The 21,865-nt window shown below is 42.9% G+C and overlaps 2 protein-coding genes across 2 annotated transcripts in view; one reads left to right on the top strand and one right to left on the bottom strand.

Moving 5' to 3' along the window:
- Positions 1–18,573: 18,573 nt before the first annotated feature.
- LOC131135955 (NAD(P)H dehydrogenase [quinone] 1-like) lies at positions 18,574–19,850 on the top strand. The gene is made up of 6 exons (XM_058082390.1): positions 18,574–18,665; positions 18,736–18,900; positions 18,991–19,121; positions 19,181–19,294; positions 19,371–19,472; positions 19,539–19,850. The coding sequence occupies exons 1-6, from the start codon at positions 18,662–18,664 to the stop codon at positions 19,833–19,835; spliced, it is 813 nt and encodes a 270-aa protein (XP_057938373.1). The 5' UTR covers positions 18,574–18,661; the 3' UTR covers positions 19,836–19,850.
- A 1,266-nt stretch (positions 19,851–21,116) lies between these two features.
- Positions 21,117–21,865, bottom strand: part of LOC131135948 (ribosyldihydronicotinamide dehydrogenase [quinone]-like) — a 1,336-nt gene continuing 587 nt past the window's right edge. The window contains exons 4-6 of the mRNA XM_058082381.1: positions 21,705–21,818; positions 21,527–21,628; positions 21,117–21,460 (exon numbers count right to left, since the gene is read on the bottom strand). Of these exons, the coding sequence (XP_057938364.1) occupies positions 21,164–21,460; positions 21,527–21,628; positions 21,705–21,818 (513 nt within the window). The 3' untranslated portion in view covers positions 21,117–21,163. The remainder of the gene's footprint in view (positions 21,461–21,526; positions 21,629–21,704; positions 21,819–21,865) is intronic.

The following is a 21,865-nucleotide window of genomic DNA, read 5'->3' on the forward strand; positions in this document are numbered from 1 at the left end:
CATTACATAGACTATCCATTTGGAGCCCCCACCCCCCCATTGTAGAAGGGGTTTTAAAAAGTGATACATATTTTAAGACATTTTGCTTCAAATTGGTGGCAAAATGGTGGTGCATAGATGGCCCCTGAGCCGTACTTTGGCCACCCCTGTTTGTCAGCTCTGTACGCAAACCACAACTCTATCTGCCTTCATGGCTCCCCGTGGCGGGCGAGTGATTGTGGTTAAGAGGAGAAGGGGAGTATTGAAGAGTCCGGAGCTGGTCGATGCGTTTCAACAGTCAGCCTTAACGAGCCGTGCCGCCGCAGCTGGAGGATTAGTTTGGCGGTGGACATCCAATAAGGCTTGTTGCTTGCAGGGAGAACGTGTGGTCAGGGCCGGGCGGGGCTGGAGAGGGGCGGGGCTTATGAGGTGTGTTGAGGGGTCAAAATGTATGTTTGCGTGTCTGTTGGTGACCCGGCGGAAGGGCGGGGCACTCACGTGATAATGCATTTGTTTTTCTTCATGTTTTTGGGATTGACCAGCAAAGCCCCAAAGGTGGAGTTGGCGATCTCGGATCTAATGCAGGCTCACCTGCAGTCCGTGGGCCATATTCATTCATTCATTCATTCATTACTTTCATTCATTCATTCATTCATTCATTCATTAATTCATTCATTCATTACTTTCATTCATTCATTACTCATTCATTCATTCATTCATTCATTCATTCATTCATTACTCATCCATTCATTCATTCATTCATTCATTCATTACTCATCCATTCATTCATTCATTCATTCATTACTCATTCATTCATTCATTCATTCATTCATTCATTCATTCATTCATTCATTACTCATTCATTCATTCATTCATTCATTCATTCATTCATTACTCATTCATTCATTCATTCATTCATTCATTCATTCATTCATTCATTCATTACTCATTCATTCATTCATTCATTCATTACTTTCATTCATTCATCACTCATTCATTCATTCATTCATTACTCATCCATTCATTCATTCATTCATTCATTACTCATTCATTCATTCATTCATTCATTCATTCATTCATTCATTACTCATTCATTCATTCATTCATTCATTCATTCATTACTCATTCATTCATTCATTCATTCATTACTCATTCATTCATTCATTCATTCATTCATTCATTCATTCATTCATTACTCATTCATTCATTCATTCATTCATTTATTACTCATTCATTCATTCATTCATTCATTACTCATTCATTCATTCATTCATTCATTTTCTACCGCTTATCCTCACGAGGGTCACAGGGGTGCAAGAGCATATCCCAGCTCTCTTTGGACGAGAGGATTGGTGGCCAGCCAATCACAGGGCACATATAGACAAACAACCATTCACACTCACATTCATACCTATGGACAATTTGGAGTGGCTAATTAACCTAGCATGTTTTTGGAATGTGGGAGGAAACCGGAGTACCCGGAGAAAACCCACGCATGCACGGGGAGAACATGCAAACTCCACACAGAGGGTGGAATTGAACTCGGGTCTCCTAGCTGTGAACCACTGCAGCGGTGCAGCCGGCATTAATACATTAATAATGCAAAAACATACACACTTAGCTACGTGATATGATGAATTAGCATGGTTCTAAACCAATGCAAACTACAACTACAATAATAAACATATTTTTGAAATGTTACCTTCCAGAATCATACATCTTTATCATATTAGCAGAGTCATAAAGAGGTCTAAATCCTTAGTCCCATAACCCAGACATCTTATTTCCACCAAATGGCCATGGAAGAGGAGGGTAACATCAAACAAGGAAGAAACCATAAATTTTGAAGGGGGGTGAGTTGTCTCTTTAAAACAGACTAAACTACCAAGTGTTTTTTGGGAGGGGGGGGGGTTCTAAGTGCACTTGTTGTTCTTCACGTTATCATAAAAATGTTTCCTGCTGCTGTGCTGGAAGCCCATTAAGGTCAACATGTCAATGCCGCTCTAATGAGCTGGAACACACTATAGCAAGGAAGTGTTGCTAACTGGATCCCACTGGGAGAAATGTTGCGTTCAGAGTGCGTAGAACATTTGGAACACTTTCACATTTTGTGTGTGTTGGTTCAATTGGAGGACGGTCATCCCTCCTAGGCTGTAAATTATTTTTTTTTTCACAGAAGACAATAAAAGAACACCACCACCGGCTAACATCGCTTAGCATTCATGGTTTAGGATGTGTTTTTAACATAACAATTTTGTTGTTTGTCCGTGATGGCAGCCATGTTTTCGACCAATCTTGCTCAAATTTCACTAAGCTATGTGACAAATTTCAAGTCAATCCCTGCACTGATTTCGCAGCCTACCACTTGCACAATGTGGTGTAAACAAAAAATAATTGGTGTATAAAGGTGACTATAGGGGTGTTATTTATGTCTACAGGGCTCTGATAATGGTAAATATCATATTTAGAACAGGTTTTCATCAACAGGTTTTGTATGCTCTAACTACAAAAATAGTCAATTTTCTATGCCGCTTGTCCTTAAGAGGGTCATGGGTATGCTGGAGCCTATCCCAGCTGTCTTTGGGGCGTGAGGCGGGGTCCACCCTGGCCTGGTGGCCAGCCAATCACAGGGCACATATAGACAAACAACCATTCACACTCACATTCATACCTATGGACAATTTGGAGTGGCCAATTAACCATTAACAATTAACCATAACAATTCCAAAAACATGCTATGTTTTTGGAACGTGGGAGGAACCGAACATAAACATTCCAAAAAATGTAAATATTATTTATGTCTTAATGTTTATGCCTTATATGTATTAGTTTCTGTTATGTTTACTATAAATGTGTGTAAAAGTGACTATAGGGGTGTTATTTCATGTTGAGAGGTCTCTAATAATGTTCATTCATTCATTCATTCATTTTTTACCGCTTTTCCGCTTTGTCTTTGGGACGTGAGGCGGGGTCCACCCTGGACTGGTGGCCAGCCAATCCCAGGGCACATATATAGACAAACAACCATTCACACTCACATTCATACCTATGGACAATTTGGAGTGGCTAATTAACCTAGCATGTTTTTGGAATGTGGGAGGAAACCGGAGTACCCGGAGAAAACCCACGCATGCACGGGGAGAACATGCAAACTCCACACAGAGATGGCCGAGGTATCCTGGTAAAAGAGGACATCTGGTCACCCGAATTGAGTCATATTGTTTGTATTTTATTGAGCCTTATATTGACCTAAAGCCATTGATGACTAGCTACAGTAACGTAATACTTTGTGTAGAGTGATACTTCAAATGAAAGCCTGCGATGATGTATAATAACTATGACGCCATGCCCTCCTATGATTGCAAAATGACCAAAAAAGGTGTTTTTTGCCATGATATTTATGATATTTATCGTATACCAGTCCGTCCTAGATGGAAGCCAAAGGCGAGGAAAGCAACACCTCCAAGTAATGCTAGTCGCTGCGTCAACGCTCCAACACACAAGTGCATTCCAATGTCGCCGATGGGCTATTTTTCTTTGGCCCCGCATGACAACACAATAGGGGTGAAAGTTAGCAACCTTACCTGTGAACTTTGCATCAGCAAGCACACATCTGGTATGTCGGGGTAGGATTACTAATTTACCTCCGCAGCTCCCCTGGGCTACGAAACGAGATGGACGCCTCGTCCATAGTCGTCGTGCAGCCCATGCATAGGTGCTGCCATTCAAAAGTCCTTATCTGACGTCGCCCCCCCCCTGAGCAAGATATTTTCTTTGCTATTGCACGATTTTTGGCATAATCTCTGTAGGACATGTTATGTCTTATGGGTATGCTAGCTGAAGGGAAATTGAACAGGCTTCTTCTTTGAGTTACTGCTGCCCTCACAGATGACAGACATACTCAATGGACTGAACCACAGCTGGTCATGGTCAGCAGCGTAGCAGGAAGGTACTGACAGATTCATTGAGGTCACACAACAAGTGAAGACGAACACGAAGAGAGACAAAGGTAAGCTAGTCCTCAGTATAAATAAAATTCAATAAACCCGTCCGCGATAAGTGAATTTCTGCAATGTAGGATTTAATATTAGTAAATGGAATACTTTTGTTAGCATGTAGGCTACACGGTCAGGAGATCAGGAAGACCTGGGTTCGATTCTTTGTGGAGTTTGCATGTTCTCACCGTGTGTGCGTGGGTTTTTCGCTAGCTACTCCGGTTTCCTCCTACATTCCAAAAACATGCACGTCCAAATTGTCCATAGGTATGAATGTGAGTGTGAATGGTTGTTTGTCTATATGTGCCCTGTGATTGGCTGGCCACCAGTCCAGGGTGTACCCCGCCTCTCGCCCCACAGACAGCTGGGATAGGCTCCAGCACCTCATGCCACCCTCATGAGGATAAGCGGTAGAAAATGAATGAACATTATTAGAGACCTCTCGACATGAAATAACACCCCTATAGTCACTTTTATACACATTTATAGTAAACATAACAGAAAATAATACATATAAGGCATAAACAATTAAGACATAAATAATATTTACATTTTTTGGAATGTTTATGTTCGGTTCCTCCCACATTCCAAAAACATGCTAGGTTAATTAGCCACTCCAAATTGTCCATAGGTATGAATGTGAGTGTGAATGGTTGTTTGTCTGTATGTGCCCTGTGATTGGCTGGCCACCAGTCCAGGGTGTACCCCGCCTCTCGCCCGAAGACAGATGGGATAGGCTCCAGCACCCCCCGCGAAAATGAAAGAATGATTCATTGACTGTCTCTTGGCATACATTATATAGTGTGAATGGTTGTTTGTCTATATGTGCCCTGTGATTGGCTGGCCACCAGTCCAGGGTGTACCCCGCCTCTCGCCCCAAGTCAGCTGGGATAGGCTCCAGCACCCCCGCCACCCATCTTGAGGATTAGCGGTAGAAAATGAATGAATGAATGTTTTTACTGGAACTATTGTATGAATCTTACAATAATAAATCAGCAGTCATCTTGTATTTTGTGTCCGTCAACAATACAAACTTATGGCCAATTTTGTGTGTGTTATATCATAGTCATCACATCACAATATCAGTTCATGTTATTATTGTATTATGTGTGAATATGTTACTTCCCTGGCTTTGCTATGACCTTCATGACGCTGTTTGTTTGAATCCCGTTCCAGGAACGTGTCACAGCCAAGATGAAAACTCGCTGGAGGGCGTGTCAAAATCATGTCACCACTTCATTTCACTCGTACAGTATTTCACAGTTGTTTATTTCTCTATGACAGCAGTATGACAAAAATGATTCATTTTGTTTTTCTATTTTGGTGTCATGAGCTCTTTCACTGCTTACATATGTTTTTCTTACGTCTTTGGCTTCTTGCAAGACTAATTCAACATGTTGTCCGCATGGAACCAAAAGCAGGACATTCATTCATTCATTTTGAATGAACGAAGAATAAATAAGTCATTTAAGACATTCATTCATTCATTTATTTTATTTTGTAGTTACAACCTAAATAAGTTGTTTTACCTTTATTAGAGCTCTCTAGATATGAAATAGCACCCCTATATTCAACTTTACACTTGTGTCGCCCAATATAGTAGATGAACGAAGAATAAATAAGTCATTTAAAACATTCATTCATTCATTTATTTACTACCGCTTTTCCTCACGAGGGTCGCGGGGGTGCTGGAGTCTATCCCAGCTGACTTGGGGCGAGAGGCGGGGTACACCCTAAACTGGTGGCCAGCCAATCACAGGGCACATATAGACAAACAACCATTCACACTCACATTCATACCTACGGACAATTTGGAGTGGCTAATTAACCTAGCATGTTTTTTTTGGAATGTGGGAGGAAACCGGAGTAGCTAGCGAAAACCCACGCACACACGCGGAGAACATGCAAACTCCACAAAGAATCGAACCCAGGTCTTCCTGATCTCTTGACCGTGTAGCCTACATGCTAACAAAAGTATTCCATCATTTACTAATATTAAAAAAAAGTGAAAAAAAAGTGAAAAAAATTGTAAAAACAAAATGTAAATATTCCTCCATACATGTGTTTTGGTGTCATTATTACTGTAATCCTCCGATACTTGCCAAGTTCCAGAAAATATTGGTTTTGGTAATGAAAATACGGTCACCCTAGACTGAGTTGTCCGCTGTTATTGACTGAAATCTGACAGTACTTGAAGCAGTCTCCTTCAGGACCTCCTTCAGGTCAGGACCCATTACCGCCAAAGACTAATCAGCCAACCTGCAATACCTGGTTTGAGTCCGACAGATTTGGACACAATCCCTTCAAAATCCCTTCAGAACCTGCTAGAAACTAGGTCGCTAACGATGCAATCAAGGACCTACTAGTATTTATATGTAAGAATGCTTGCCATGAAAAGTTATTATATCATTTGACGGCAGATTTGGACTCATTTTGAAAGTTCCATGACTGTAATTACAGGTTTCTCTGGTATCCATCTCTCTTAGCAGGACAGCTTGACCTCATTTCTGCTGTCAGCGCATGATATGATAATGAGTCCTATCATTATAAGATTATTAAAATAAGTGCTGTCTGCATCATCGATCTGGACCCAATTCTTAAAGTTATAAAAAAATATATTTTCAAATTCCTTGTAGCAAAATTGAGTTTTTACAAAATGGAGACCTCGCCTCTGAAGGTCAATAATGGCTGCAGGGAACAATCGATGGCTGCCGTCCATTAGTCGCACCGAGACACTTGAGTGGGGTCAAATTTTTCGTGGTCAAATTTATTGATAAGAACATTCTGTCTCCTTTTAGAACGGCAATGCATCATCCGCTCCTGTCAAGAGTGGTGTTCCCCAAGGGTCTGTAGTAGAGCCATTGGGGTTGTCCCTAGACTGGCTCCCTCAAGGCAAATCAATGAAAGACATGATGTTTCTTTGTATGGATATGCTGATGTCACAGATGTTTACATCCCTGACATCTTTTGAACTGGAATTCTGCCTTTCCGACATTCCCATTTATAGATTTATGATAGTACTTGTAAATATGCAAATTGGCTTTAATTTAGTCAGAAATATCATCGTTCTTATGGATGTTCGGTGCATAAATAACCATGGTTTGTATATATATCCTGTTCATCCATATGTTATTGTTAATTCAAGCAATCTGTGTCTACTTTAATGTTGTGTGTGGCTGTGCCGAAGGGTTTCTAAGCGTACTGTACAAACAAACAATGACAAAAGCCTCTAATTCAGAGGTAGGGAACCTATGGCTCGGGAGCCAGGTAGGGCTCTTTTGATGACTGTATCTGGCTCTCAAGCATTTCTTACCACAATAAAAATTTATTTTTGCTAACATTTTAAAGTAAACCATCACAGAAATGACTGTTAAAAATAATATTCAAAATTAACAACTTTCTTATGCATTTTAATCCGTCCATCTATTTTCTACTGCAATACGGCCGACCATATCCATCTTTCTTGATGATATTTTCCAGGTCAAACACCAAAACTCGATTATTATTGGATAATGCGGTAGTCTACCTCGGTCATTGAGATGTCAACATGTAAATGTAGACTTTCCTCCTTTAGTCAAATAGTCGCCTAGCTAAAGCTGCAGAACCAAGCCTTCTGGCAAAGATGGCCAAAAGAATGAAATATACGGAGTACGGTGCAAAACCATGCAGCAGCAGAAGTTGTATTAATGGCAACAAGTATTTGATTTATTATTAGACACTGCGCTGCTCACGAAAGTGTGCTGGCCACACCCCCTTGGCGTGGGGTAGTGTGCCTGGTCTACGTAATTAGAGCCCATTATATCTAAAACTGTTGGTCTTACATAAAAATGCACACATTTTATTGCATTCAATGTTTAAAAAAATGTATATGGCTCTCACAGATACACATTTTAAAATATCTGGCCTTCATGGCTCTCGTAGCCAAAAAGGTTCCCGACCCCTGCTCCAATTTGTCATACCCTCACTGGATCACGTTTGCGGACATTAAAAGCTAAACAAGTCACTTCAGTGTAAACAAAATGACATTCCACTTGCAAGCGTGAAATGTCGTGCTTCCCGAGCACTCGGCCTTGCGTGGAAACTCAAACACCGCAGGCTTTATTGGATGTAAACACAACTCACACAGGCCTGGTTGAATAAATATGCTGATGGACTACTATAATGAAAGACCTCGATGAGAAACCATCTACATGGTGATGTACAGTACATCACCACTGAAAAATAACCCGGAGGAGAAAAAGAAGGAAAAATCAAATGGATCCCAGGTGGTTCCTAACGTGGTCTCGCAGCATACACGCAAGTCAAGGCGGATTTGCAGCAGTCAGGATGTGACGACCAGGGAAGCATCTGGAGTTGAAATCCTCTGTGACTGCGGCCCCGAGTGAGGGGCTCCCGCTCTTAAAAGGCGGTTTCCACTAAGTCAATCAATCAAACTTTATTTATATAGCATACACACATTCACAAGTCATTAGAAGTGGTAGATCAAATGGCAAGACAAAGCTGACAGGAAACATCATCATCATCATCATCATCATCATCGGGGAAGCACGTGAAGCCGTGGAAGGTAAAAACAGCATATGAAGATCAAAAATGGTCAAATTCGGCAATAAAATGTAGAAATAAAAGCAGTGGTCAACATCAGTCAGGTCAAGGAGATTGTCACATGTTGTCTCAAGATGTGGCTCAAAAAATAGAAGAGTAGTCGTGACTGGCTTATTTTTCCACAGTGGGATCCATTTTGGCCAAAAATTTAAAAATACATTTAAAAAAAAAAAAATTAAAATATATATTTTTTTAATTTAAAAAAATTTTAATTTTTAATTTTTAATTTTTAATTTTTTAAATAAAAAAATTCTAAAAAAAAATTAAAAATTAAAAAAACTAAAAATTCCTTAAACCATATTAAGAAAGCAGGAAGTGAACAAATGCAACAGATGGAGGGGTAGGATTTAATAAGCTCCACTCCAAATTGTCCAGAGGTATGAATGTGAGTGTGAATGGTTGTTTGTCTATATGTGCCCTGGGATTGGCTGGTCACCAGTCCAGGGTGTACTCGCTGGGATAGGCTCCAACACCCCCGCGACCCTCGTGAGGATAAGCGGTAGAAAATAAATGAATGAATGAATGTCTTAAATGACTTATTTATTCTTCTTTCATCTACTAAATTGGGCGGCACGAGTGTAAAGTTGAATATAGGGGTGTTATTTCATATCTAGAGAGCTCTAATAAAAGTAAAACTACTTATTTAGGTTGTAACTACAAAAATAGGGTATGAGTATCAGAGTCCAGGGTGGACCCCGCCTCTCGCTCGAAGACAGTTGGGATAGGCTCCAGCACCCCCGCGACCCTCGTGAGGAAAAGCGGTAGAAAATGAATGAATGAATGAATGTCTTAAATGACTTATTTATTCTTCGCTCATCTACTATATTGGGCGACACAAGTGTAAAGTTGAATATAGGGGTGTTATTTCATATCTAGAGAGCTCTAATAAAAGTAAAACTACTTGTTTAGGTTGTAACTACAAAAATAGGGTATGAGGATCAGAGTCCAGGGTGGACCCCGCCTCTCACTCGAAGACAGCTGGGATAGGCTCCAGCACCCCCCACGACCCTCGTGAGGATAAGCAGTAGAAAATGAATGAATGAATGAATGTCTTAAATGACTTATTTATTTTTCGTTCATCTACTAAATTGGGCGACACGAGTGTAAAGTTGAATATAGGGGTGTTATTTCATATCTAGAGGGCTCTAATAAAGGTAAAACAACTTATTTAGGTTGTAACTACAAAAATAGGGTATGAGTATCAGAGTCCAGGGTGGACCCCGCCTCTCGCTCGAAGACAGCTGGGATAGGCTCCAGCACCCCTGCGACCCTCGTGAGGATAAGCGGTAGAAAATGAATGAATGAATGAATGTTATTATTATTATAATTTGTTCCCCATCATGACAGGTGAGGGTCTACGTTGCCTGATGATGAAATATAGAGCGGGCCTTTTATTGGGACCATTGAAAAGGCTTCCATTTGTCTTTGGTGGGAAAGGATGTAAGACATGTTAATAGGTTTATTTCTCACCAAATCCCCGTGTTGACATAGCATTGCACGTGGAAATGACCAGGATGTGATGCTAAGATACTGTGATGGCAAACTGAACAGCTGGATAGAATAATGATTAAAAAAAAATGTTTCGGCAGCTGCGGAGGAACAGGTTTACAAATACAAGTTCCACCGTGTGTGAAAAAAACAAAAAAACAATCACAGCCTCCTTCCTCTTTTTTTTACCAAGTGGTGCAGGATGTGTCTTTCAGGCCTTTTCATCCTCGTCTCCATCCTTCTTTTGTGTGAAAATACACAGGAAACCTTTTCCACAAGCAGGCTTTTCAAACACTTTTTGCTCATTAGTGTTTTCAGTGTTCAGTGGAGGCATGTTTCTGCACCCCCAAGCGGTTCCACAAGTCAAACCCCCCCCCCCCACACACACTTCCCATAACAGGCACTTGACTAGATGGACTGCCTCTGATGGGATCCAGGCAAGGAAGGCCTGCCGCTTTGGTTTTGACGAATGGACATCATGCCTGCCTGGCCTCCATTTAGGCTGTGATGTATGGAGTGCCTGGTACGTGCAGCCTGATGTGAGCCATCATACGTACAGACAGAGATGGACGGCGTGGCTGGGAGGTCCAGAGGCGTCTTTGGACGGTGGGTTCGTGAGTCAGAGGAGATAAAGTATACTGGCGGCCTTTGCACTCCTCTCTGAATCCTTTCTATACCTCCATAATGAGAAGCAGACATGCACCGGCAGCCCCGCTTACGTACGTACGTATATCCATCCGCTAACTCCTCAGCCGTTTTCATAGCTCTCCTTTAAAATGGCCTTTTTTGGAGCACGGAGCCGAGCAGCATATCATGCCACATCTTGACTGTTCCACATGCATGTGCAGTGCATGTGCGGAGTATGTTTCAAAAACATACAAGACAGCTGGGATAGGCTCCAGCATCACATCATGAGGATAAGCGGCATAGAAAATTGAATATTTTTGTAGTTAAAACCTGTTGATGACATTCTAAATACGATTTTTACCATTATCAGAGCCCTGTAGACATAAATAACACCCCTATAGTCACATTTATACGCCTATTATTTTTTGTTGTGCAAGTGGTAGGCTGCGAAATCACTGCAGGGACCCAAGAGATGAGAATGACTTGAAATTTGTCACATACCTATGGACAATTTGGAGTGGCTAATTAACCTAGCATGTTTTTGGAATGTGGGAGGAAACCGGAAAACCCGGAGAAAACCCACGCATGCACGTGGGAGAACATGCAAACTCCACACAGAGATGGCCGAGGGTGGAATTGAACCCTGGTCTCCTAGCTGTGAGGTCTGTGCGCTTACCACTTGATTGCCGTGCAGCCTCATTTAAGACATAAATAAAATAAAGTGCATGTGCGGAGTATGTTTCAAAAACATATTCCACCTCTTGCCCGAAGACAGCTGGGATAGGCTCCAGCACCCACCGCGGAACTTGTGAGGATAAGCGGCATAGAAAATGGAATATTTTTGTAGTTAGCGCTTACGAAATCTGTTGATGACATTCTAAATACGATTTCTACCATTATCAGAGCCTTGTAGACATAAATAACACCCCTATAGTCACATTTATACGCCTATTATTTTTTGTTTACACCACATTGTGCAAGTGGCAGGTTGCGAAATCACTGCAGGGACCAAAGACATGAGAATGACTTGAAATTTGTCACATAGCTCAGTGAAATTTGAGCAAGATTGGTCGAAAAACATGGCTGCCATCACAGACAAATTGCCCTTATATCACTAACTATTTGTTGAATAATTAGCATTGAGGTCACCGCTAAAGCAATGATGTAAATATAACTGCATTAACTGCCATTAACGCCTAATGCTCATTTTCGGGCTGAAAAATTGTTAAATTGGTATGGTAAAAACACATCTGAAACCACGATTGGTAAGCGATGTTATATTGTCTTCTATGGAAAAAAAAAATACAGCCTAGGAGGGATGACAGTCCTCCAATTCGACCAACACACACAAAATGTGAAAGTGATCCAAATGTTCTACGCACTCTGAATGCAAGATGAATGAAAATGAATGAATGAATGAATGATTATTAAAAGTGCTCCACACTTAGAATTGAGGTGAGGTTTGACTAATCGATTCAATCACGTCTAGCAGAGCCAGATGTGTTCTGGGCCGTTGCTAAATGGGTCTCTGTGTCCGTGTCACATGCCACAGGGTTAACAACAAGCCGGCTATTAAACACTGAGACCCACAGCCCGGAGAAAGTGTGACTGAGATGCTAAAATGAAGGGGGAGACCAGAGGTCGGCTAAGAAATGAGGTGAATTACGGCGTACGGTCCATCGTCGCGGTTTCAAAACTCACTCAATTACAACATGCTTGAGGAAATTGAAGCAAGGTTATATTAAGATTGGCGACAGGAAAGGTTTGGTGCTCCTAGAACCGTTTTTTATGTTTACTGAAATGCCCCCCTTTTTCCCGCCGTGTCACAGTGCGGCCATTGTGTGCTCGCCATCATTACGGAACTGAGGAATTCACTCTGACATCCGAGCACAGTGTCCCCCCCACGAAAAACCACACCGTATGCTGCAGCCTCTGTGGTCCGGTTTAGCCCTTAGCCCTTAAACATCTTTTACACAGACATCATTCAGAATTGCCATAACGGACGCGCCGGCATTTCTAAAAGCCTGACATCCCATAACTTTATGTGTTTTGACAAAGAGACACAGCATCCCGCCATGGAATAATTCAAAGCACACACTTAAACGCTGCTGCTGTCCCACCTGTCACGGCTCTGATACTCATAGCCTATTTATTAGAGCTCTCTAGACATGAAATAACACCCCTATAGTCAACTTAATACTTATAGTTGATGAACGAAGAATAAATAAGTCATTTAAGACATTCATTCATTCATTCATTTACTACCGCTTTTCCTCACGAGGGTCGCGGGGGTGCTGGAGCCTATCCCAGCTGTCTTCCGGCGAGAGGCGGGGTCCACCCTGGACTCTGATACTCATACCCTATTTTTGTAGTTACAACCTAAATAAGTTGTTTTACCTTTATTAGAGCTCTCTAGATATGAAATAACACCCCTATATTCAACTTTACACTCGTGTCGCCCACTATAGTAGATGAACGAAGAATAAATAAGTCATTTAAGACATTCATTCGTTCTTTCATTTTCTACCACTTCCTCACGAGGGTCGCGGGGGTGCTGGAGCCTATCCCAGCTGTCTCCGGGCGAGAGGCGGGGTCCACCCTGGACTCTGATACTCATACTCTATATTTGTAGTTACAACCTAAATAAGTTATTTTACCTTTATTAGAGCTCTCTAGATATGAAATAGCACCCCTATATTCAACTTTACACTTGTGTCGCCCAATATACGTAGTAGATGAACGAAGAATAAATAAGTCATTTAAGACATTCATTCGTTCTTTCATTTTCTACCGCTTTTCCTCACGAGGGTCGCGGGGGTGCTGGAGCCTATCCCAGCTGTCTTCGAGCGAGAGGCGGGGTACACCCTGGACTCTGATAGTCATACCCTATTTTAGTAGTTACAACCTAAATAAGTTGTTTTACCTTTATTAGAGCTCTCTAGATATGAAATAGCACCCCTATATTCAACTTTACACTCGTGTCGCCCAATATAGTAGATGAACGAAGAATAAATAAGTCATTTAAGACATTCATTCATTTTCTACCACTTCCTCACGAGGGTCGCGGGGGGGCTGGAGCCTATCCCAGCCGTCTCCGGGCGAGAGGCGGGGTCCACCCTGGACTCTGATACTCATACCCTATTTTTGTAGTTACAACCTAAATAAGTTGTTTTACCTTTATTAGAGCTTTCTAGATATGAAATAGCACCCCTATATTCAACTTTACACTCGTGTCGCCCACTATAGCAGATGAACGAAGAATAAATAAGTCATTTAAAATATTCATTCATTCATTCATTCATTTTCTACCACTTATCCTCACGAGGGTCGCGGGGGATGCTGGAGCCTATCCCAGTTGTCTTCCGGCGAGAGGCGGGGTCCACCCTGGACTCTGATACTCATACCCTATTTTTGTAGTTACAACCTAAATAAGTTGTTTTACCTTTATTAGAGCTCTCTAGATGTGAAATAGCACCCCTATATTGAACTTTACACTTGTGTCGCCCAATATAGTAGATGAACGAAGAATAAATAAGTAATTTAAGACATTCATTCGTTCTTTCATTTTCTACCACTTCCTCACGAGGGTCGTGGGGGTGCTGAAGCCTATCCCAGCTGTCTTCGGTGCGAGAGACGGGGTACACCCTGGACTGGTGACCAGCCAATCACATGGCACATATAACAACAACCATTCACACTCACATTAATTCACATTAGCTATAAAAGAACACAATCCAGCCTTTAGGTGGCTACGTGTTAGCGCTACAGACATTTTAGGGTCCCACAAAAGAGAATTGTGAACAAATCTGCCCAAGGCGCCACGCATCACCATGACCATTATGTCGCTCCCTTGCGTCTCGGTGTGTGTATTTGGGTTTTCCAGAAAAGCAGGACTAACCTTTCCGGAGAGCGGTGAGCCGGTGCCCACTTCCTGCTATTGAGGCATCAGAAAATGGCTTTGCATTGCCTGGCTGGTGGGAGGAGTGGGCAGACAATGGGAGAGTGGGATGGACAATAGATCAGAGACTGGTCGCTAGTCGTCACATGTAAACACTACACTTCAAAATCCGGCTATTGGAAATCCAACAAGGCTTTGACGGAATTGGGATACACTGTAAACACGAATACTTTAGCAGAACTCAAAAAAGTGAGGCAATCAGTTGCCAAACATTTGAGTATATATATATATATATATATATTTGGAGTTGATATTAAATATACTTTTTTGGGGTAATTTTGGGGTGAAAAGAGAAATAGCTTTCTTTTTCGCATTTTCTCTGCCATGCATTCTCCATTCTTTCATTTCCGTTCTTATTTCAACTCTTTTCATAGGAATAAGGTGTGCATGTGTAACCTACACAATACCAATCTATATGATGCAATGGATTTATTATTAATTGATTCTTGGTTTGATTTATTCATGTTTAATAGACACTTTTTTTATAAGTACCGGAGTACCCGGAGAAAACCCACGCATGCACGGGGAGAACATGCAAACTCCACACAGAGATGGCCGAGGGTGGAATTGAACCCAGGACTCCTAGCTGTGAGGCCTGCGCGCTAACGTGCATCGCAAAATTCATTCATTTTCTACCGCTTACAAGGGTTAAGGGGGGGCTGGAGCCTATCCCAGCTGTCTTTGGGCGAGAGGCGAGGTACACCCTGGACTGGTACACCTGGACCTCCTAGCTGCGAGGTCTGCGCGCTAACCACTCGACCACCGTGCAGCCGAGAACCCGTTCATTACCTTCTAAGTACATTTTTTAACATTATTAGAGTCCTCTAGACCTTAAATAACACCCCTACAGTCACCTTTACACTCATTCATTCATTCATTTTCTACCGCTTATCCTCACGAGGGTCGCAGGGGGTGCTGGAGCCTATCCCAGCTGTCTTCAGTCGAGAGGCGGGGTACACCCTGGACTGGTGGCCAGCCAATCACAGGACACATATATGTAGACAAACAACCATTCACACTCACATTCATACCTATGGACAATTTGGAGTGGCTAATTAACCTAGCATGTTTTTGGAATGTGGGAGGAAACCCACGCATGCGCGGGAAAACATGCAAACTCCACACAGAGATTCCCAAGCGTCAAAGCAGGACATGTCCTGGTAAAAGAGGACATCTGGTCACCCAAATTGAGTCATATTATTTGTATTTTATTAAGCCTTATATTGACCTAAAGCCATTGATGACTAGCTACAGCATCAAAATGCATTTGCAACCGAGGGTGGAATCGAACCCTGGTCTCCAAGCTGTGAGGTCCGCGCGCTAACCACTCATCCACCGTGCAGCCTCTTCATATTCATATTAATCAAAAGTTAAATGAACTGAAAAGACAACTGGCAATCAACATTTATAAGTAGAACTTTTAAGAAAAATTTAAGTTTACTATATTTTACTATACCAATTAATTATTTTAAGTATTTGGATTTAAGTCTTAAGTTGGAAATTAATCTTAATCTCAATTTAATCAAAACATATTAGTTAAAAGTACTCAAAATGGAACAACATGTTAAATGAACTTGACATAATTGAGTTATTAGAACTTTTTAAAGAACTTTGAGTACGCATAACTTCATTTATTGAAGTACTTTGAACATTGGGGTTTACGGTGTATATGTATGCTTTTAAACGCAGCGCTGACTCAGGCTATCTTGTCATGTGGCCGCACGTGTCACTTCTTCCATACCAAAATCCGAGCATCTCCACACACTTCCACTGATTGTGACTTGTTGTGGAAAGGACCACTCCGCTTCCAAACAGACTCTCTGCCCGCTTGCAAAAGAGGAAGCGGACGCTTGAAACCAGATGGCGAGTGAAGATGATTTGTTCAAAGTGAAGCACTAACATGAAGTTGACTCATTCGAGCTTTCAACTTGAGGCCTTAAAAATGAATTACAGGCGCTTCTTTTTTGAAGGACCAAGAGAGCTTTGTTCATCATGTCCTCCAGCTTTTGGTTCTTACTGAAGACCAAACTTTGTTCTTGTCTGCTGTTAAAGTGTTCCTCAAGGCAGCGAAGACACTGCAAGTATTATTAAGTGAGGTTGGGTGCTTTGTCAGTAACAAGATGTTACATTTATTCATGACTTTAGATGAAACAATGCTGAGAAAAATTATTTTTTTGTTTCAAAGCTGTCAAAAAATAGTTTGTCAGGTGATACCCATCCATCCATTTTCTATGGGGCTCAACCTCACTAGGATTGTGGGTGCATTCATTCATTCATTCATTTTCTACCGCTTATCCTCACGAGGGTCGCGATGGTGCTGGAGCCTATCCCAGACTGGTACACCTGGACCTCCTAGCTGTGAGGTCTGCACGCTAACCACTCGACCGCCGTGCAGCCGAGAACCCGTTCATTACCTTCTAAGTACATTTTTTAACATTATTAGAGTCCTCTAGACCTTAAATAACACCCCTACAGTCACCTTTACACTCATTCATTCATTCATTTTCTACCGCTTGTCGCCTATCCCAGCTGTCTTGGGGCGAGAGGCGGGGTACACCCCGGACTGGTGGCCAGCCAATCCCAGGGCACATATAGACAAACAACCATTCACACTCACATTCATACCTATGGACAATTTGGAGTGGCTAATTAACCTAGCATGTTTTTGGAATGTGGGAGGAAACCGGAGTACCCGGAGAAAACCCACGTATGCACGGGGAGAACATGCAAACTCCACACAGAGATGGCCGAGGGTGGAATTGAACCCAGGACTCCTAGCTGTGAGGCCTGCGCGCTAAGGTGCATCGCAACATTCATTATTTTTCTACCGCTTATCCTCACGAGGGTTACAGGGGTGCTGGAGCCTACCCCAGCTGTCTTTTGGCGAGAGGCAGGGTACACCCTGGACTGGTACACCTGGACCTCCTAGCTGTGAGGTCTGCGCGCTAACCACTCGACCGCCGTGCAGCCGAGAACCCGTTCATTACCTTCTAAGTATATTTTTTAACATTATTATAGTCCTCTAGACCTTAAATAACACCCCTACAGTCACCTTTACACTCATTCATTCATTCAACGAAGAATAAATAAGTCATTTAAGACATTCATTCATTCATTCATTTTCTACCGCTTTTCCTCACCAGGGTCGCAAGGGGTGCTGGAGCCTAATCCCAGCTGTCTTTGGGCGAGAGGCGGGGTCCACACTGGACTCTGATCCTCATACCCTATTTTTGTAGTTACAACCTAAAAAAGTTTTTTACCTTTATTAGAGCTCTCTAGATATGAAATAGCACCCCTATATTCAACTTTACACTCGTGTCGCCCAATATAGTAGATGAACGAAGAATAAATAAGTCATTTAAGACATTTATTCGTTCTTTCATTTTCTACCGCTTATCCTCACGAGGGTCGCGGGGGTGCTGGAGCCTATCCCAGCTGTCTTCGGACAAGAGGCGGGGTACACCCTGGACTGGTGGCCAGCCAATCACAGGGCACATATAGACAAACAACCATTCACACTCACATTCATACCTATGGACAATTTGGAGTGGCTAATTAACCTAGCATGTTTTTGGAATGTGGGAGGAAACCGGAGTAACGCATGGGGAGAACATGGAAACTCCACACAGAGATTCCCAAGGGTCAAAGCAGGACATGTCCTGGTAAAAGAGGACATCTGGTCACCCAAATTGAGTCATATTATTTGTATTTTATTAAGCCTTATATTGACCTAAAACCATTGATGATTAGCTACAGTATCAAAATCCATTTGCAACCGAGGGTGGAATTGAACCCTGGTCTCCTAGCTGTGAGGTTGTGGGTGTATGCTATCCAAAAAAAATTGCATACCCCTGATGCAGAGTGTCACCTTATTGGCTGATGGCCTTAATTGGCTTTAATTGCTGATTGCAAGCACCTGTGTGACAACCGGCGGCCTCATGAGACTTCCTGTATAAAAGCACCCTGGAACCTGTATTACTCACCTCAGTGATAACAGGAGTCCGATTCCGACATGGGTAAGTGTGACTGCAGACCATCTAGTTTATTATTTTACTAATATTGTGTCTTCTCTTCTTGTGTCGCCAGCAAAGAACGTCCTCATCGTGTACGCCCATCAGAGCTCCGGCTCGTTCAATGCTGCGGCCAAAGACGCTGCCGTGGAGGTTCTGACTGCTCAGGGTTGCACGGTGCAAGTGTCTGACCTCTATGCCATGAAGTTCAAAGCCTCTGCCACCCCTGAGGACATCAACGGTACTCAATCTGTGGACACTTTTACTGCAAAAAATACTTCCTAAATGACACGGGTGCTTCTCACGCGTCGTCTCCATGTCATCTCTTTAGGTGAGGTCAAGAACCCTGAACACTTCCGTTATGCTGAGGAGACCAAACTGGCGTGGGAGGAAGGAAAACTGTCCGCTGATATCGTGGAGGAGCAACGTAAACTCAGCCAGGCGGATCTGGTCATCTTTCAGGTATAGTCCTCAGGCCGGCAGCTTTTAGCCAAGGTGTCTAACCTGGGCTTTATTTCCAGTTCCCCATGTACTGGTTCAGCCTTCCTGCTATTCTGAAGGGCTGGATGGACCGGGTGCTCACACTTGGATATGCCTACACTGATGAAAGGAGATACAGCCAGGGGCTCTTCAAGGTGACCTTTAAATGACATTTAATGACCTCGAAATGGCTTATTTGAACCGTCAAGCATATGTGGCACTCTTCTTCAGGACAAGAAGGTTGTGCTGTCTTTCACCACCGGCTCCCTGGAGTCCATGTTCAGCGCTGATGGCATCAACGGAGACATGAACGTCACCCTGTGGCCGCTTCAGGTATTTTCCACGTGAACATGTCACGCTGTTGACGGCTCCAAACGCTAAACATGGACGTCTCTGCAGAACGGCATCCTGCACTACTGCGGCTTCCAAGTGCTGGCGCCTCAGATCTTCTGGGCTCCGTCTCGTGTCCCCAAAGAGGCTTGCGCCACCATGCTGGAGGCCTGGCGTGCACGACTTCAAGGTCTCCTGGAGGAGGCCCCGCTGGCCTTCGCTCCCATGGACTCCTTTGACGGAGACAAGGGCTTCCAGCTGAAGCCGGAGGTCCAGGAGAAACATGCAAACCAGGAGTTTGGCCTCACTGTGGGAACCCACCTGGGGAAGCGGGTGCCACCCAGCCAGATGAGGGCTGGAGTTTGAACTTTGGTGTCCTGTCTCTACTGAATAAAAACAGCCTCCCAAGACTACTCTGCATCTGTTCTCAATTATTGACCGTAAGACCGGTTCTTCCAGAACCACAATCCTTCAACGGTCTTCGGAATTGTGTAGTTGCCCAAGATCCTGCAGTGCAGGATGCTTGTCCAACTTTATCAAATTGGTATGGAATTTGTTCAAAGGTAAATTTGTCACCATAAAGGGTTATTGGTGGCCTGTTGGCATTCGATGGTGACATTTTTATTTTTAAGCTTGTGGCTGGGATCCAAACTGTCCCTCTGTTAGCCACTAAGCTATGGGGCTACTTTTTTTTTTGTCAAGTTCACAACTCAACCTGGCCAGCTTGATATAAAACATGACAAAACCTTACATCTTCTCACTGGAGATGTCAATTTGTCAGCCATTGTGGACATAACATGGATAGAACAGTTTTACTCTGAGAATGAAAATATTATAGGCCAGCTAGCTGGCCCTGTGAGGCCAATCTGACATCTGTAGTATTATCGGTAATTGGTTATCGAGACATGACAAGATTACCATCACTGCATTGAGTCAGTCACGGTATGTCTGACCTGAGAGTGAAAAGGTCTCCCATTCTGTGTGGAAGTGGTAAGTTTTTGACTTCTTTCCATTTTAAGTTTAGAATACCACAAAGTCATTTAAAGCCATGGCTGACTCTTATCCCTGCACATTACAGTTGAGTAATGTATAAAGGTGATTATAGGGGTGCTATTTCATGTCTACAGGGCTCTAATAAAGTAGACATTTAGAAAGTCAAACAGGTTTATGCTCTAAATACAAAAATATTCCAATAAAGTCTCACAAATTCACTTATGGCCTGGAACCAATTAACTTCAACATGATTGGTGTTTAAGTTACATGAGCCTGCACTCTTGTTACTGAAGGCCCTGATTGGACTAAAAATTCTAGAATCAGTGCAGCTTGGCAATGTGACAAAATAGGACAAATTTACATTTTCATGGAAAAAAGGAATTGAAGTATTAAATGTAGGCCAGCAGAGAAGGCTTTGCTGGCCTCAACTTAGAACTGAATTTCTTTCAGCCACATTTAGATGATTTTTCTGCCATTTGGTCTTTTTGCAAAAAAAAAAAAATGGAAAAATTCTTGGAAGATTTAGATATTTGAACTTTGTCAGCCATTTTAATTTCCTTACGTTAAAGAACTCTGGTAATCTAGACTTCAGTTGAAGGATTGTGGTCCTGGAAGAACCGGTCTTACGGTCAATAATTGAGAACAGATGCAGAGTAGTCTTGGGAGGCTGTTTTTATTCAGTAGAGACAGGACACCAAAGTTCAAACTCCAGCCCTCATCTGGCTGGGTGGCACCCGCTTCCCCAGGTGGGTTCCCACAGTGAGGCCAAACTCCTGGTTTGCATGTTTCTCCTGGACCTCGGGCTTCAGCTGGAAGCCCTTGTCTCCGTCAAAGGAGTCCATGGGAGTGAAGGCCAGCGGGGCCTCCTCCAGGAGACCTTGAAGTCGTGCACGCCAGGCCTCCAGCATGGTGGCGCAAGCCTCTTTGGGGACACGAGACGGAGCCCAGAAGATCTGAGGCGCCAGCACTTGGAAGCCGCAGTAGTGCAGGATGCCGTTCTGCAGAGACGTCCATGTTTAGCGTTTGGAGCCGTCAACAGCGTGACATGTTCACGTGGAGAATACCTGAAGCGGCCACAGGGTGACGTTCATGTCTCCGTTGATGCCATCAGCGCTGAACATGGACTCCAGGGAGCCGGTGGTGAAAGACAGCACAACCTTCTTGTCCTGAAGAAGAGTGCCACATATGCTTGACGGTTCAAATAAGCCATTTAGAGGTCATTAAATGTCATTTAAAGGTCACCTTGAAGAGCCCCTGGCTGTATCTCCTTTCATCAGTGTAGGCATATCCAAGTGTGAGCACCCGGTCCATCCAGCCCTTCAGAATAGCAGGAAGGCTGAACCAGTACATGGGGAACTGGAAATAAAGCCCAGGTTAGACACCTTGGCTAAAAGCTGCCGGCC

The sequence above is a fragment of the Doryrhamphus excisus genome, chromosome 9 (assembly GCF_030265055.1).
Source record: "Doryrhamphus excisus isolate RoL2022-K1 chromosome 9, RoL_Dexc_1.0, whole genome shotgun sequence".
Classification (NCBI taxonomy): domain Eukaryota; kingdom Metazoa; phylum Chordata; class Actinopteri; order Syngnathiformes; family Syngnathidae; genus Doryrhamphus; species Doryrhamphus excisus.